The sequence below is a fragment of the Schistocerca serialis genome, chromosome 3, assembly GCF_023864345.2.
Source record: "Schistocerca serialis cubense isolate TAMUIC-IGC-003099 chromosome 3, iqSchSeri2.2, whole genome shotgun sequence".
Classification (NCBI taxonomy): Eukaryota; Metazoa; Arthropoda; class Insecta; order Orthoptera; family Acrididae; genus Schistocerca; species Schistocerca serialis.
Window position 1 is genome coordinate 19,412,444 of NC_064640.1, and position 17,505 is coordinate 19,429,948.

Consider the following 17,505-nt stretch of genomic DNA (forward strand, 5'->3'; position numbering starts at 1 on the left):
GATCTGTTGATCTTGCTGGCAAGGACAGTTGTTCTACACCGTGAAGAAAATTTGTGTTGCAGCGGCCATATGGTGGATGTGCATTGTGATTCTAATAAAGGACATAACCTTCCCGTCAAAGAAATGGGAGTAGCAAGGGGATAACAGCCCATGCAATGTAGTGGGCACTGGTTATTTTACCCTGCAGAGACAGCAAATGTGACAGTGAGTTGTAATAATGACCACCGCCCCACGAAACTTGGGATGGGACTTTTGTTGTGTAGGCAAATGCACTTTGGAATAAGTAGCTCACCTGGTCTACGTCATACATGCGTATGCCCATCACTCACATGTGAACAGAGCCTACGCTCTTCACTTAAGACAACAAAGTGCCATTCTACTCTCTAGTAAACTCCTTCACAACGCCAGAGTAGCCACGCTTGGTGGTATCATGGTGATAGTGGTAGTGGCAGCCTGGCCAGAGGCACATGTGATCTTAATACTGCAGCAAGGAAATGGCTACCAATGATCCTAGGTGACACAGCAGATGCAACATGTGCCCAGATTTTTTCCTGGACGATGTTCAGTCGGCCACTGCTGCTTGTCAAATGAGTCAATCTTGACATGTCTGTTCTATTTGGACATGCAGCCTGGGATACAGGTGTGGGAATGTTCCAAAGACCACTGTTGAAAGCAGGGACACACCACCGCTACATTGGACTCAACATATGCAGCAATCCATCAATATGTCCATTCAGCTTCCCGTAGACCCACAATGTGATCCTCTTCAAATGGCGATGACACATTGCTGTGCCCAAGTAACTAGCAATTATTTGTTCAGATTTTATATGGAACAGGATCCAGCATCTGATAAGTAAGAAGTTACAATAAGTTACTTGCTTCCAGCTGTATTTGGAGGTACAGCAAACAATCCAAACTTCCTAGTGACATCACAAACCATCACAGTCTTTTCACAGGTGGCCAAGTGCAGGAGTATGTACTCATTGGTGGGGCGTGGTTGTACCCTAGAATTAATGTTGCAAACACTGTTCATCTCGAAACTCGGCACAGTTACTGACTGCAGGGTCAAACAGAGGGTGCATAGACAGGCTTCCTGAACACCACCTGATCACCGATGTTCATAACAATTTAATCACTGAAGTATGCACATATTACACCCTGGTGCTACTGAACACTGCTATTGAGGGTGTAGCATTTTGTCCCCCTCCCCAGCAGTATAGGAGCCTCGATTCACCGCAGCACCAAGTGTGTTCAACAGCAGCAGCCTCCATGGGCACCTTCAGTGTCTTGACCCACAACCACAAATCCATGGGAGTGAATCCATATAGATTTCACCAGGCACTTCTTCGGTTTTATGTGGCTGGAGGTGGCAGTGGTGGACACAGTGCAAAATTTCCCTTATATTGTTAAAATGTCATCCACCACCACCACCCACCAGAGATACAATGTTGCTTCTATTTAAGGCTTTCTCCCTGACCATCACTTTGGATAATGGACAGAAATTTACATCAAAGTAGTTTGAGGATTTCTGCCATAGGAAAGGTATTCCACACCTGACATCAGCACCCCACAGCAATGGATAAGTGGAAAGAATAATTAGAATGCTCAAACAGCCACTGTTGAAAACTGTGGAGGAAGCATCCACAGAAGCGGCTCCATCTCTCTTTCTCAGCACTTAAGTGACAACATCAATTAACAGAAGGAGCAGCTGCACTCCAAGTTTAAACGCAGCCAAAACCTCTCAGACAAACAGAAGCTAAACGATGTCAAAGTTAGCGTAAGGAGGGCTATGCGTGAAGCATTCATTGAATTCGAAAGTAAAATTCTATGTACCGACTTGACAGAAAATCCTAGGAAGTTCTGGTCTTACGTTAAATCAGTAAGTGGCTCGAAACAGCATATCCAGACACTACGGGATGATGATGGCATTGAAACAGAGGATGACACGCGTAAAGCTGAAATACTAAACACCTTTTTCCAAAGCTGTTTCACAGAGGAAGACCGCACTGCAGTTCCTTCTCTAAATCCTCGCACAAACGAAAAAATGGCTGACATCGAAATAAGTGTCCAAGGAATAGAAAAGCAACCGGAATCACTCAATAGAGGAAAGTCCACTGGACCTGACGGGATACCAATTCGATTCTACACAGAGTACGCGAAAGAACTTGCCCCCCTTCTAACAGCCGTGTACCGCAAGTCTCTAGAGGAACGGAGGGTTCCAAATGATTGGAAAAGAGCACAGATAGTCCCAGTCTTCAAGAAGGGTCGTCGAGCAGATGCGCAAAACTATAGACCTATATCTCTTACGTCGATCTCTTGTAGAATTTTAGAACATGTTTTTTGCTCGCGTATCATGTCATTTCTGGAAACCCAGAATCTACTATGTAGGAATCAACATGGATTCCGGAAACAGCGATCGTGTGAGACCCAACTCGCCTTATTTGTTCATGAGACCCAGAAAATATTAGATACAGGCTCCCAGGTAGATGCTACTTTTCTTGACTTCCGGAAGGCGTTCGATACAGTTCCGCACTGTCGCCTGATAAACAAAGTAAGAGCCTACGGAATATCAGACCAGCTGTGTGGCTGGATTGAAGAGTTTTTAGCAAACAGAACACAGCATGTTGTTATCAATGGAGAGACGTCTACAGACGTTAAAGTAACCTCTGGCGTGCCACAGGGGAGTGTTATGGGACCATTGCTTTTCACAATATATATAAATGACTTAGTAGATAGTGTCGGAAGTTCCATGCGGCTTTTCGCGGATGATGCTGTAGTATACAGAGAAGTTGCTGCATTAGAAAATTGTAGCGAAATACAGGAAGATCTGCAGCGGATAGGCACTTGGTGCAGGGAGTGGCAACTGACCCTTAACATAGACAAATGTAATGTATTGCGAATACATAGAAAGAAGGATCCTTTATTGTATGATTATATGATAGCGGAACAAACACTGGTAGCAGTTACTTCTGTAAAATATCTGGGAGTATGCGTACGGAACGATTTGAAGTGGAATGATCATATAAAACTAATTGTTGGTAAGGCGGGTACCAGGTTGAGATTCATTGGGAGAGTGCTTAGAAAATGTAGTCCATCAACAAAGGAGGTGGCTTACAAAACACTCGTTCGACCTATACTTGAGTATTGCTCATCAGTGTGAAATCCGTACCAGGTCGGGTTGACGGAGGAGATACAGAAGATCCAAAGAAGAGCGGCGCGTTTCGTCACTGGGTTATTTGGTAACCGTGATAGCGTTACGGAGATGTTTAATAAACTCAAGTGGCAGACTCTGCAAGAGAGGCGCTCTGCATCGCGGTGTAGCTTGCTCACCAGGTTTCGAGAGGGTGCGTTTCTGGATGAGGTATCGAATATATTGCTTCCCCCTACTTATACTTCCCGAGGAGATCACGAATGTAAAATTAGAGAGATTAGAGCGCGCACGGAGGCTTTCAGACAGTCGTTCTTCCCGCGAACCATACGCGACTGGAACAGGAAAGGGAGGTAATGACAGTGGCACGTAAAGTGCCCTCCGCCACACACCGTTGGGTGGCTTGCGGAGTATCAATGTAGATGTAGATGTAGATGTAAATCTACACGGCCACCAGCAGACGGTTCTACCCTACTTCGTGAGACGAGGCACCGTAATCTTCAGACTACCACATATCCAGTTTGGCGCCCTTGTGTGGGTGTGCAGTTCCAACCAGAACACACTTTGGATGCCTGCCATGGTAATACCTTTACAGGGGCTCCCATGCATGAGACTGACAGCATGGATGGCCTGCAGAGAAAACATCAAAACCAGTTGCAGTCATAGTCACACATGCCACCACAGTCCTCACTCCCACTTAAGGAGAACCTAGAGACCATGCCACAACAGCTAGACATGGTATTCCATCCACAACACCAGCCTCTACCTGGTCCTGTTGCGAAGGTCACATCGGAGCCTCCCAGCCAGACTGTCCAGCAGCCATGCTCGGTCCAGAATGAGACACACAAGATGACGAAGTGAGTGCACGGGTACCTCACCTTCAAACACCACATATGGGAGCATGTTCCATCCAGAGGACATCCAGATGGATGGCCCCACTTCACCTCCAAGCAGTACAGGCGGTGACATTCTCTGCCCCGTGGACATTGGGATGAACAGCCCCACACGCATCACCACCACCTCCAGCATGACAGGCATCGCCAGCTCAGTCTTAGTTGACTTGCAGTAAAACATACAACCTTCTCAGTGCCCACGACAGCAAAGGGGAAAGGGAATTAGAATTTGGTAGTGCTGTCAATACACATCGGGCAGTTAATTAACGCAGCTGAAGGTGGTCTCTTGTCAGCAGCTGATGCTCTCCACATAAAAACGAGGTGATGCTATGATAGGCTATGCTCTAGAACGTAAGAGTGGCCAACTGCTACCACAGCAGTTCTAGTTCTATGCCATTTACCATTGTGATCCGCCAGACGGACTCAACAATGACACATGCAGCTATAATACTCGGTCTGATCCCACAGTCTTTATTTGGTTTTTTAGAGCACATGTTGTCGATAACTCTTGACAATAACCTGGTTTCCAAAGTGTGTAGAGTAGTGTTATACTGACGGATAAACTTTGTGTTCCATCCTGTAATTTAATGTATCTTGTGTTTGTGCAATGAAGTGAGGCTGTGAACTGAAATAAAATCGTCTATACTCTGCAAACAATCTTGTGCTTTGTTGGGAAGGATACTTTGTGTACTACTGTCACTTCTGTTCCAGTCACGAATAGTGTGTGGCATGAACAACTGTTAATAAACCTATGTGTACAGATTAAATGTCTCTAATTTTACCTTTATGATCATTTTGTAAGATATAGGCAAGAGAAGGAAATATATGGGTTGAATTTTTTAGGAATGTACACTCCCTCAATTTTTACAGTACACCACATCATGATGCACAACATCTCTCTTGTAGTCTGCCACTGGAATCGGATGAGCCTCTCTACGGACACACATGAAATATGATGTCTTCATAAATTTTACTGAACATACATACTTCTCTGTTAATTTTTGCAGTTTTATATGGGAAAGCACTGTTCCTATACGTGCATCATGATAGCTACACTCAAACTCTATGAGAACATCCTCAGAAAGACCAGGTCTGTTTATTGCCAACAAGTCTAATAAATGTCCTACAAAATTCTTTTAGGTAACTTTCAGAGAAAACAGTTTTGCAGGAATTTCATCTCATAACTCATGAATTTGTATTTTTAATACTATATTGTAGGGTGGTTTAAAGCTTCTCCAAATATTATGACATAACTTGGAAATTGTACATACTAATGAACTGTTTCCTCTGAAGTTCTGTTACTTTAAGAGAAGTCTAGATGAGAACAGAATGAGCCAAGTAAAACTTTTAAATTAAGGTTTTTGCGTACTCCTGCAAGCACACAAATAGGTCATCTCCCATTCTATGGATGTGGGAGCAGCAAGCGTAAGCAATGTGAGTACACTTCACAAGGAGAGAACCAAATACCTGACAGCATTAAGCAGGACTCAACTCAGAAGTTTTCAAGTACAAAACAAATGATTTAAAGTATGGACCAAAGTTTACAGATCTTGAAAGCCACATTGATCAAAAAATATCTCCAACAATATCATGAAAAGATTATTATTCACCACTTAGAGGAGGCACTGAGTTGCAGACAGGCACAATGAAAAGACTATTAAACATTAGTGTTTTTGGTCAAAAGGCCTTCATCAAAAATGGAAAGCACGCACACATTCAAACAAGCATAACACATATGTACACGACCATTACAGAGGCCAGAGAGACTGTGTGTGTGTGTGTGTGTGTGTGTGTGTGTGTGTGTGGGTGGGTGGGTGGGTGGGTGGGGGGGGGGGGGGGTGGATGCACACGAGTGCGTGTGCACGTGTGCGCGCTTTCAGTTTGTGAAGAAGGACTTTTAGCTGAAAGCTTAAATGTTTAGTACTCTTTTTCATTGTGCCTGCCTGCGACCCAACACTCCTATGTGGTGAGTAGCTACCTATTCTCCTCATAATGTTGTTGTTATTCCATCCTGGACCTTTCAATTTTTAAAAATATCTTCAGCAACATAGGAAATTAATAAAAGCATTAATTCTTGAGGTGACAAGCTAGAACATAATGTTGTAAAGCTGAAAAAAGACTGCAACAACAAGGTTCAAGTGATAGGGACTTAACATAATGAGAACATGAGCGAGTTTGACAACAATTATATTCACATGCACATAGTAAGTGCACATTAAATCCTACCTATAACACAGGTTACTGCAGATGGAGATGCAATGTGTGACAGAGTATCAAGATCTGGAAGCCAAAAATACTGAAGGGAAGTCAGAAGTTAAGTGAAATATAGAGCATCATGTCAGTGAATTGGATTTTGGGTTACATATTGCTGCTCTTCAAGATAAATTTTCTCCCCCCAAAAGAACACTGACTCAATTATTCAAAAATTGTACTACTACAATTCTCATACCTGGTCAATTATCTGACACTTATGGATTGTGATACTTTGTGCACTTCACATTGTTACATTACACAATTTCAGAAAAATCATTTTAATCAATTCAGTTGCAGATAGGGACATATTTGCACTGAATTTACAGGGAGATGGAGTTCACTATTACGCAATGAATCATTCACTCCGTAGCTGTGTACACTGTTATGAAACTAGCTAGCAAATAAAAACAGTCCGTTAGACTGGCTCTCTCACCTGCACCCTCATTTTCTTCTGAACTGTTACTGTAAACAAGAATCTGATGGCCTTCTTGTATACTTAGACAGTTCCTCTGTCATCATCATCATCATCATCATCGTCATCAGGATTTCCTTCCAGCGAGCAGAGTAGGAACTTGGTGAACAATATGCCTCCATTGATTTCTGTCCTGGTATAGTTTTCCCCTCTCCACTACATTCCATGTTACTCCTCTCCTCTTGAGATCTTCCTTAACCTAGTCTGTCCATCACTTTCTAGGCCACTCAGCTGGTCTTCTTCCTGGTACCTCCATCTCTAAATACTGGTGTGGAGTTCGAGTCGGGTGCATTCGCTTCGCATGACCAAACCACTTCAATCTCAAAGCACTCATCCTCTCCTCTGTAGTCAGTGTCACCTGCAGGTCTCTCCTTACATAATCACTCCTGACTCTGTCTCTCCTAGTTTTTTGTAGAGCTGACCTAAGGAACTTCATTTCACATGCTTGTATTTGACTCTCTTCTCTCTTATTTATGGCAGAGGCGTTTAGAATATACATCATGATTGGCAAGAGGTAAGTTTTGTACATGGTCTGTTTGGCTCTTAAAGGGACTTCCTTCTCCCAGTTTAGATTTCGTACTTGGTGGAAGAAGCACATCAAATGGTACCATGATAATGTTACAGCCACTCTTCATCCCAGACATCAATCCATGTGGTGTTCTGGAGTTTCCAAGATATTTATTCATAATGGTATCAACAACTCACTTTTAACATGATATACTATCACACAGAACTATGAAGAGTTTTATAGTTTGGCTGTTTCTGAAATATACCCCCTACCCCTTTTTGGGGGAGGTAAGTATTTCCTCTTGCAGCATGAGTAAATTGCATCCCTTACCAGTGACAGGAGGGAGAGAACTGCATACAATATCTGTCAGTTCTCTATTTTACTTGTCAGAGTGTTTCTCATGCCATGTGTTGTGGGGAACATATTGCAGACCTCACATTACGTACGGTTACCAACCCACGACCTCACATTACGTATGGTTACCAACCCACAATTATAAAAGGAGGCTGCGCAAAAAGAGGACACTTTTTTTAAAAAAGGCCTGAAAATTTACTTTAGAATGAATAAATTGCTTATATTTTTACACATGGGGATAATAAACATGTTTTAAGCTCGATATGGGGGCTCGGTGACTCGGTGATAAAGTGCCAGACTACAAATCCAAAGTTCTTGGTCTCAATTCCTGGTCAATCCTAAAATTTTTATCTGTTACTTAGCTCTTCCTTCACCTTTAGCAAAGTTTGTCCATATGAAAAATGCTGAGTCACACTGTGGTTTGGAATCCATGTTAAACTGTTGGTCCTCCTATAGTTGTGTGGGTAAGTCAGTTTATTGGTAGGAGGAAGGCAACAGAATACCACACTGATACGGATTTCATCTGACACCTTTCAGTCTTGTTTATATTCCTCTCAATGACTCGGCACCTCAACTATTTAGAGAGTTGTTATTTTCACTCCTTAAATTATTTATATTCCACCAAGAACTTTTCACACTGTATGAATAGTCCTTTTCTTTGATGAAATTAGTTTTGAGGCTCCAATTTTACCTATCAGATGTGATACAAATAATAAAAGAAATAGAAATTATACTCACATCAGAAAGCATGACCAGTGTACTGACGTTCTGTTCCAGGATCATTCGCCAGAAATCAGGTATAGTTACTTCCAATGGATCTTGTGTTATGATGAAACACTCAGAGTTGTCGTAGCCCTAGAACAAGGGGTGAAAAATTGAAATTTCCATAACTGAAAATCATCATATAAATTTCTATTTACACTAAAGTGCAACAGTTTTTTCCCTTTATTTCCCGTTATACAAAAGTTACTGCAATTAATCAAATCAAATGAAATTCTAAAAAGGGAATGTGAGTAACCATAATTTTCACATAAAAGAATAGAGGAACACTCTTTCAGGCTAGATAATGGCCTATAGAGAGTGTTTACAAATCTGGAAACAGTAATAACTGTGAAATATTCAGATACTGATGAAGATTATTTCTTAGCAAAACCCTTTGTTGTCACTCCTGAGTAGCAGCAAATAAAACTGTAGGATAGATATGAAGCTGGTAATTATCTTCACATTCTCACTTTTCTATATTAGTGCCATCTCATTGTACTTGTCTGCCTGTGTAATTTTCTAATGTTGTTCATCATGGGTCTCAATGTTAATAGAACATTAAAAAGTACTCTTCCTTACTTCTTATGTGCATTCTATTTCCTTCCTTTTTAGTGCATTCAAAATGTGTAGCCTTACAGAAGTTCATCATGTACAATTCAAGTACAAAATTAAACCTTTGTTCTGAAGTAGAATTTTATAGTAATTTACACATTCTGTACTATACAGTGTGATTCTGTGATTTACAAAATTTCAGGGATGATGGAAAAGTGTAAAAGTATCAATCTGAGGTAAGGGACACTGGTCTGGAAATGAGATCTAGTCAAAAGTTCTAAGTAAAAATTGTTCTGATACTTATGACTGTGGAATGTATGTACTGGAACCGTTATTGCTAAGATTGTAGGGTAGACGACTTCCAGAGGTGATTGCATGGACCAAAACACGAAACAAAATGCCTAGTTAACTTGAGCTCTAAAATGCATGCTTTAAGAGTTATGAGCCCATGCTTATCTTCAATATCGTGAAACACGTTCCTGTATTTTTGGAGGAAGTATTATTGACCAAAACAAGAAAAAATATCCATAAACATAGGCTCTAAAATGCATACCTTAAGAGCTATGGGCACTTGTTATTTAAAAGGCTTGTTTCACTGTAGTGAAGATGAACAAGTATTCATAATTTATAAGGTATGCGTTTTAGAGCCCAAACTTACTAGACAGTTGTTGTCTTGTTTCAGTCCAGACTACCACCTGTGAAAGTTGCCTACCCTACAATCTTAGCAACAACAGTGCCTTTAAATGCATTCCACTTCCATAGGTATCATAACTTTTAACTATTGACCTGGTCATTTCCAGACCAGGATCCCCTGCCTCAAAGTGACATCCTTACACTTCTCTATCATCCCTGTATATTTGTAACATTATCACGGAATCACCCTGTATAAGGGAAATATAATGCTTCTGCTTCTGGTGCTTCCCACAGCATATGTAGGAAGCATGGCAGGATTTTATTAGACAATATGGTCAAATAAACTCAATATGATGAACATAAATATCAGACTAGATACAATATCTAATTTATTGTTACATTAAGGTTACCACATAGTTCTGAAAACTACTGCCAACAGCTATGTCCATAATAAAAATGTTACAATGTAAAAGAGATATGTCCTGGGAAAGAAGGTTATAAAAATGTAGACTGAGAATCTACTTCTGCCATTTCACAGTGAAGAAAGTTTAAGGATATAATTTAAGGAATTTGTAGATATTGTTGACATAGTTCCTCAGTTTTCACAAGTAAAGGTAAAAGATGTATTTATGTAACCTCAAATTAAATAGACTTTATAAAGATCACTGTAATTTTTTAGGCTAATCCCCACATTAAAAGATTCCTACAAAAAATTGTCATCACAAGTTTACTGGAAACATCCAAGGAAAAAGCACTGCTTCCAGTTACATGGAAATATAAAATCACATGATCAAATTTGGGATTCAACATGTATCTGAAACACCTCTCCAGAGAGGTGCAGGGATATATCGCACATGAGCTGGGAGGATCTTGCTATTACATGGGTAATGATAATGTGTGTTTACAATGTTGACTAAATACTTCAAGTATTACTCACAGTAGAAAAAGGTACTATAAAAAGTGAAATAAATCCCGTAACTTCCCCAAAAAAAGTGTTCATTCTTTCTTCTCTCCCATATAGGAAGATACTGGAACAGGAGGGGAAAATTGCTGCCCTTCAGGCTGAGTTAGACAAGGGCAGGGGAGATCTTGACAGGTTAAGGAGGGAGAAGGGTAAAGAGAGGTGGGAAGTGGCAACAGGCAACAGGAGGAACAGGCCTAGAACTTTGTCTGACAGCTTTATGGTGAATGTGGAAAATAGATTTGACCTGTTGCTTCAGTTAGAAGCTGGTGAGCCTCAAGCAGTTACAGGTGTAGACAGGGCACAACAAACTTTCAGCAGCAAATTGAAAAGTAAGAATGTAGGGAAATCAGTAAAGAGAAAGAAAGTGTTGTTGTTAGGTAGTTCCCATGGAAGAGGTGTTGGCCAACTCTTGCAGGATGAACTAGGATCAGAATACCAGGTCACCAATTTTTTTAAACCTAGTGCTGGTCTGGAGCAGGTGACAGAGGATTTAGGATCACTTTGCAAAGATTTCACTAAGGAAGACACCGTGGTTATAGTGGGTGGGGCAGGTAACAGTATTGACAGAGATCCTGGGTACAGCATAGAGTGTGACCTGGCGAAGATTGCATCAGCATCGAGGCATACCAGTGTTGAGTTTGTATCTGTTCTTGGGCGCCATGACCGACCTCATTTGAACTCTTCTGTCAAGAGAGTTAATTTGGAGCTGGAACGGCTGCTCATGTCGGGTGCGGGGTCACACATTGGTGTGGTTCATGTTGATTCTGTCAGTAGGTGGGATTATACTAGGCATGGCCTTCACCTCAACAGGAAGGGGAAGGGTAAATTGGCTGGGGAAATAGCAGGAAAGTTAAAGGGGGGAGGCACTGTCATGAGTGGTAAAATACCAGTGGTTATAGGATTCAGAAAAGACCCTTTTTTAGGGTAGGGAGGACAGAAAGAAAACAAATTTTAAGAGAGGTTAGAACTGAGACAAACCTTCAGTTTGAGAAAGAAATCAAAAAACATAATTCCAGCTTATTACATCAACATAAACAGCCATTGGTTAAGAATTTTCAACTGTCAGCAGATATTTTAACTCCATCCAATTTTAAGTCAGTCAATGTGAAATGTCAGCTATCTTTATTGCATCAAAATATTCGAGGACTGAGAAATAAAATTAATGAATTAACTATCTGCATAGATGAATTAGAGTCTTCAAACCCAGCTGACATAATCTGCCTCTCTGAACATCATGTGACCACTGGTATAGAACTTTTAAGTGTTACAGGGTTTAGGTTAGCATCTCACTATTGTAGATCAGAAATGGAGAAAGGAGGAGTTGCCACATTCATCAGGAACTGTCATAAATTTAAGAACATAGACATTCATAAATTTTGCCTAGAACAGCATATGGAAGCATGTGCAACAGAATTAGATTTTCACAAAAAATCTTTCATAATATTAAGTGTATATCGAGCACCTGCAGGTAACTTTAATCTGTTTGTAAACCACCTTGAAGCTGTACTGGCCCATTTAACAACCAAAAACAAAGAAATAGTGGTTGCTGGTGATTTCAATGTAGATTTCCTTAAAGACTCTCCCAATAAGAACCTATTTGAGTTAGTAACACTATCATTCAACTTAATTCCCACAGTAAAGTTCCCCACTAGGATAACCACTTGCTCACAAACAGCCATTGATAATATCTTTATAGAAAAGTCAAATGAACAAAATTATATTACAAAACCAATAGTCAATGGCCTCTCAGACCATGACATGCAGTTCCTTCTGTTAAATGTTAATACTGAACAGGATATAAAATCTGTTAAATCTGAGCTCAAGAGGGTAATCAGTAAGCCAAAAATTGATTATTTTAGGACACTCCTCAGAGACATTCACTGGACTGATGTTTACAGTGCTCATGGCATGAATGAAAAATATAACATTTTTGCTAATAAAGTGCTTACCTTATTTGAACACTGCTTTCCCCCAAAACTTACCAAGGTTAGAGCAAAGTCTACAAAGAAGCCATGGATTACTCGAGGAATAGGGGTATCTTGTAAAACAAAAAGAAAACTGTATCTGTCAATCCGAAACATTTCCAATGTTGATGCTATAGCACATTATAAGAAATACTGCAAAATATTAAAGACTGTAATACGGATGTCAAAGCAAATATATTACAAGGAAAAGATAGTCATATCAGATAACAAAATAAAGACAATATGGGATATAGTGAAGGAGGAGACCGGTAGAACCAGACATGAAGAGGAACAAATAGCATTAAGAGTAAATGATGCATTGGTGACAGATGTGTATAGTGTTGCAGAACTTTTTAACAAACATTTTATAACTGTTACTGAAAATATGGGGTTGTCAGGTTCGGTAGATGCTGCTATGGATTACCTTAGACCAGACATTTCAAGTAACTTCCATAATATGAATTTGACCCTCACTACCCCAACAGAAATAATGTCCATCATAAAATCTTTAAAATCAAAAACATCTAGTGGGTATGATGAAATATCAACAAAGTTAATTAAAGAATGTGATTCTGAGCTAAGTAACATATTAAGCTATCTGTGTAACCAGTCGTTTATCAGTGGAATATTTCCCGAATGGCTGAAATATGCTGAAGTTAAGCCACTGTTTAAGAAGGGAGATAAAGAAATAGCATCAAATTTCCGTCCAATTTCACTGTTGCCAGCATTCTCAAAAATTTTCGAAAAAGTAATGTACAGTCGTCTTTATAACCATCTTATCTCAAATAACATACTGTCAAAGTCACAGTTTGGATTTCTAAAAGGTTCTGATATTGAGAAGGCTATCTACACTTACAGTGAAAATGTACTTAATTCATTAGACAAAAAATTGCAGGCAACTGGTATATTTTGTGATCAGTCAAAGGCATTTGACTGTGTAAATCACAATATCCTTTTAAGTAAACTAGAATATTATAGTGTAACAGGAAATGCTGCAAAATGGTTCAAATCTTATATCTCTGGCAGGAAACAAAGGGTGTTATTAGGAAAGAGACATGTATCAAGCTATCAGGCATCATCCAACTGGGAACTAATTACATGTGGGGTCCCACAAGGTTCCATTTTGGGGCCCTTACTTTTTCTTGTGTATATCAATGACCTTTCATCAGTAACATTACCAGATGCCAAGTTTGTTTTGTTTGCTGATGATACAAACATTGCAATAAATAGCAAATCAAGTGTAGTCTTAGAAAGATCAGCCAATAAAATATTTGTAGACATTAATCACTGGTTCCTAGCCAATTCTTTGTCACTAAACTTTGAAAAAACACACTACATGCAGTTCAGAACTTGTAAGGGGTGTCCCAAGAGTATATGTCTAACATATGATGACAAGAAGATAGAAGAAGTGGACGGTGTTAAATTCTTGGGATTACAGCTTGATAATAAATTCAACTGGGAGGAGCACACCACAGAACTGCTGAAGCGTCTTAACAAATCTCTGTTTGCAATGCGAATTTTGTCAGACATAGGGGATATAAAAATGAAAAAGCTGGCATACTATGCTTACTTTCATTCCATAATGTCATATGGGATTATTTTCTGGGGTAACTCATCAAGCCAAGCTAAAGTTTTCCGGGCACAAAAACGTGCAGTAAGAATTATATGTGGTGTGAACTCAAGAACATCCTGCAGAAGCCTGTTTAGGGAACTAGGGATACTAACTACAGCTTCCCAATATATTTATTCCTTAATGAAATTTGTCATTAAAAATATATCACTTTTTCAAACCAACAGCTCAATTCATGGAATCAATACTAGAAATAAGAATAATCTTCACAAGGATTTAAAGTCACTTAGTCTTGTACAAAAAGGTGTGCATTATTCAGGAACACACATTTTCAATAACTTGCCAGCAGCCATAAAAAGCTTAACAACCAATGAAATTCAGTTTAAGAGAAGCCTAAAGGATTTATTGGTGGCCAACTCCTTCTACTCCATTGATGAATTTCTGAGGAAAACCAACTGATTTGTATATAAGTACAACATAACTTCTGCACAATTTCAGTGCAGTAATGTGTTCACTGAAAATAAGTATTACAGTAGTTGTATTACATGTTTCTTACCTTATAAATAAATATAAAACTTTTTTATTTTAAATTCAGTGCAATAGTATTTGTAAAATGACTCTTAGTGTTCATTAAAAAATGACGATCATTCCACTTGGGACCTGTGGAATGGTACATTAGCTTATTTGTTTTAGTTTAAATATTTGTCATGTATTGTTGTTTTTCTGACATGTTCCACATCCTGGAGGACCTCCTCACTACGGATCAATTGGAATGAAAGTAAATCTAATCTAATCCCCCAATTTGAATTCATCTGCAGATCATAATCCATACAATGTAAATTGTTTCGTGGGTTAATAAAGAAATCAAATCAAATCAATCTTTGAAATTAATTCTTTTGAATGTTGGACCAAATTTCATCTTCAAACGCTTCCTTGCATTTAGCACGTTTTCACAAAAGAACATATCTTGGAACAGGCAGAAATGAAAGAAATAGAAATTAATCTCTAACTTGGAGCTAGAGCTCCTTTTTCACCAAGAGGAGATAACAATTAAAATTCATGCTAAGTTATAGAACAGGAGACTAAAAAAGGCGCAAGAAAGAAATTTGAAATAACTTCTTCAGTTAGTGCATTTATTATTTTATTTTTCATATTCTCTACCTGTCTCTTTCTCCTACTTAAAACACCACAATGTAAGACCTTCAAGACTTATTTCTTCATTTGTGTGTTTGTCAGATTTGCTTCAGCCATTCCAAGTAATAATATCAATCCATGTAACATATAATGTCAGATTACTTTTGAATTATACAGAATGGTAGGAAATTTCAAACTGATTTGAAGACAGTAGTCTACCTGCTACAAGAATTTGATTTCTCTTTACTTATTTACTTAAAAAATAAGGCACACATGCAACATTTTTAATATTGCAACACATTATCCGATTTTCAGTGCCCTAAATCATAGCTGACCCTACTAGTTCTCTCATTACTTTTCCTGTAGCTATATCAGAACACATACATTGTCCACAACTGACTAATCATTGCAGAAGCCTATCTAATAGCACTTCAAGGTCCTGTACTTCACCATTTGTTAAGTATGAAATCTATTTATGTAGTCTACCTCTTCTTCATACTTTAACAATTGATAATGGAGTGTCACTTTCCCCTCTCAGTATTATGGAATGGAGGTGCAGTGGAAACAATTAGCACCATCCATAAGAAACCTTGCCTTGGGTTCAGCTCCAACAAATCACTATGTCAACAACATTTTTGTTATCTATACCACTGGATACGAAAACCAGCAAGTCACTTGGCAATGGCCATGTAGTACTTGTCCAAAAGCCCCTGGGAATTTAACCAATTGGTAGCTGGAAGCCTGAAAAGGTGTTACTGATTCATATCACCACAAGACCATGCACTAATATACATTGGTGTCAAAAATTAAAGCAACAAATTGAAATTTTCCAAGGTTGCTTTTATTTTGCCACAAAACAGTATAAACAGGTGACAGTAATGTAGAAACAATGTAAAGAATACAGAACATAGACAAATGCAAAATGGTAGATAAAAAAGTTCTTCATTTTTTCCAACTTAACAGATTTGCACACAGATTCCGACGACTGGTGACTGTGCTCAGTATGAGCTGTGACCACCTCTGGCAGTAATACAGGCCTGACAATGATGCGGCAAGCTGTGAATTATTTCATCAGTCTCATATTGAGGCAATAATGCTCATTCTTCTTGCAGAGCTGCTCAAAGTCTAGAAGAGTTGTTGGTGGATGCTGACATGATGCAAACAATCTCCCTAGTGTAATTCAGACACGCTCTATGGGATTCAAATTGGGAGAGTGAGTATGCAATGCCATGCATGCAATATCTTCCATTTCCAAGAAAACATCAGCCACCTGTGCTCTATGAAGTCGAGCATTATCGTCCATCAATATGAAGTCGGGCACACAGCATAATAGCAGTCTGTTGCTTTAATTTTGGATGCCAGTGTATGATGTTTGAATATTATCTTGATGAACGAACTTTGTCTAGTATATATTTTCAAAAACATTTTGGGAAAACAGTGATCAATTTCGCAACTGTACTCAGGAGAACTGGAGGCTCCAGCAGGATGATACAGGTTCCCCACATTTATTTAACTTGGTGCTGGAATGGGTTGCCGGATATGCAGATAAGCAACAGAAGAATGGTGTAGAATTGAATGGTCACTGTAAGTAGCAAACTTACATGGGTGACAACATTGTAATAATCCAAGTTAATGACAACCTGAAACATGACAGAAGGCATTTGAATTCCATCAGATGAAATTCTAGACCTCATGAAACAATCTACAACAGGCTGATGCCAGCTACAGAGGTATATAGTAATGCACATGTTATAAAACTCTTCTTGATAATGAGAATGCTGTGTGTTTTCCCCCAATTGCACGGAATGCTCTATTGCTACAGTGACCATGATGAACAACTGCTGCAAGAGGTACAACGTAATTATGGTTCCTATACTACTTTTAACCAAATTTAGTATATTTTCAAAACAAACAAAAATTCAGGACAAATAAGTAAAAATCTGGACACAACACAATTACCATCATCATAGTTTCAATAATAATTTATTTTCACAAAATCAAAGAAAAAAATGATGAGAGGTTAACAGCAGTAGTATATATACAATTTGGATGTAAATATAAACATAAATTTCACATACTTTGCATTGAAGAAGATGGTAAAGATTCGCTGCTACTTGAGTAGTATTTCTAGTGCTGCATATTCGCTCTAGAAGTCTATTTTTGTTAAGTATCAAATCAGAGAAGCCAATACAAGAGAAGTTAACAAATGTCATTTTTATCTTTGTTAGAGCTTTTACTGTTTCTAACTTGAGTCTGTGAGTGTGTTTTTTCCATCTGTCCACAAAGCTTTAATTATTA

General features: G+C 39.0%; 1 protein-coding gene across 1 annotated transcript in view; it reads right to left on the reverse strand.

Annotated features, from left to right (window-relative positions):
* Positions 1-17,505, reverse strand: part of LOC126469681 (tyrosine-protein phosphatase 69D) — a 400,445-nt gene that overhangs the window by 45,598 nt on the left and 337,342 nt on the right. Inside the window, exon 22 of the mRNA XM_050096833.1 lies at positions 8,367-8,483. Coding sequence (XP_049952790.1) covers positions 8,367-8,483 — 117 coding nt within the window. The remainder of the gene's footprint in view (positions 1-8,366; positions 8,484-17,505) is intronic.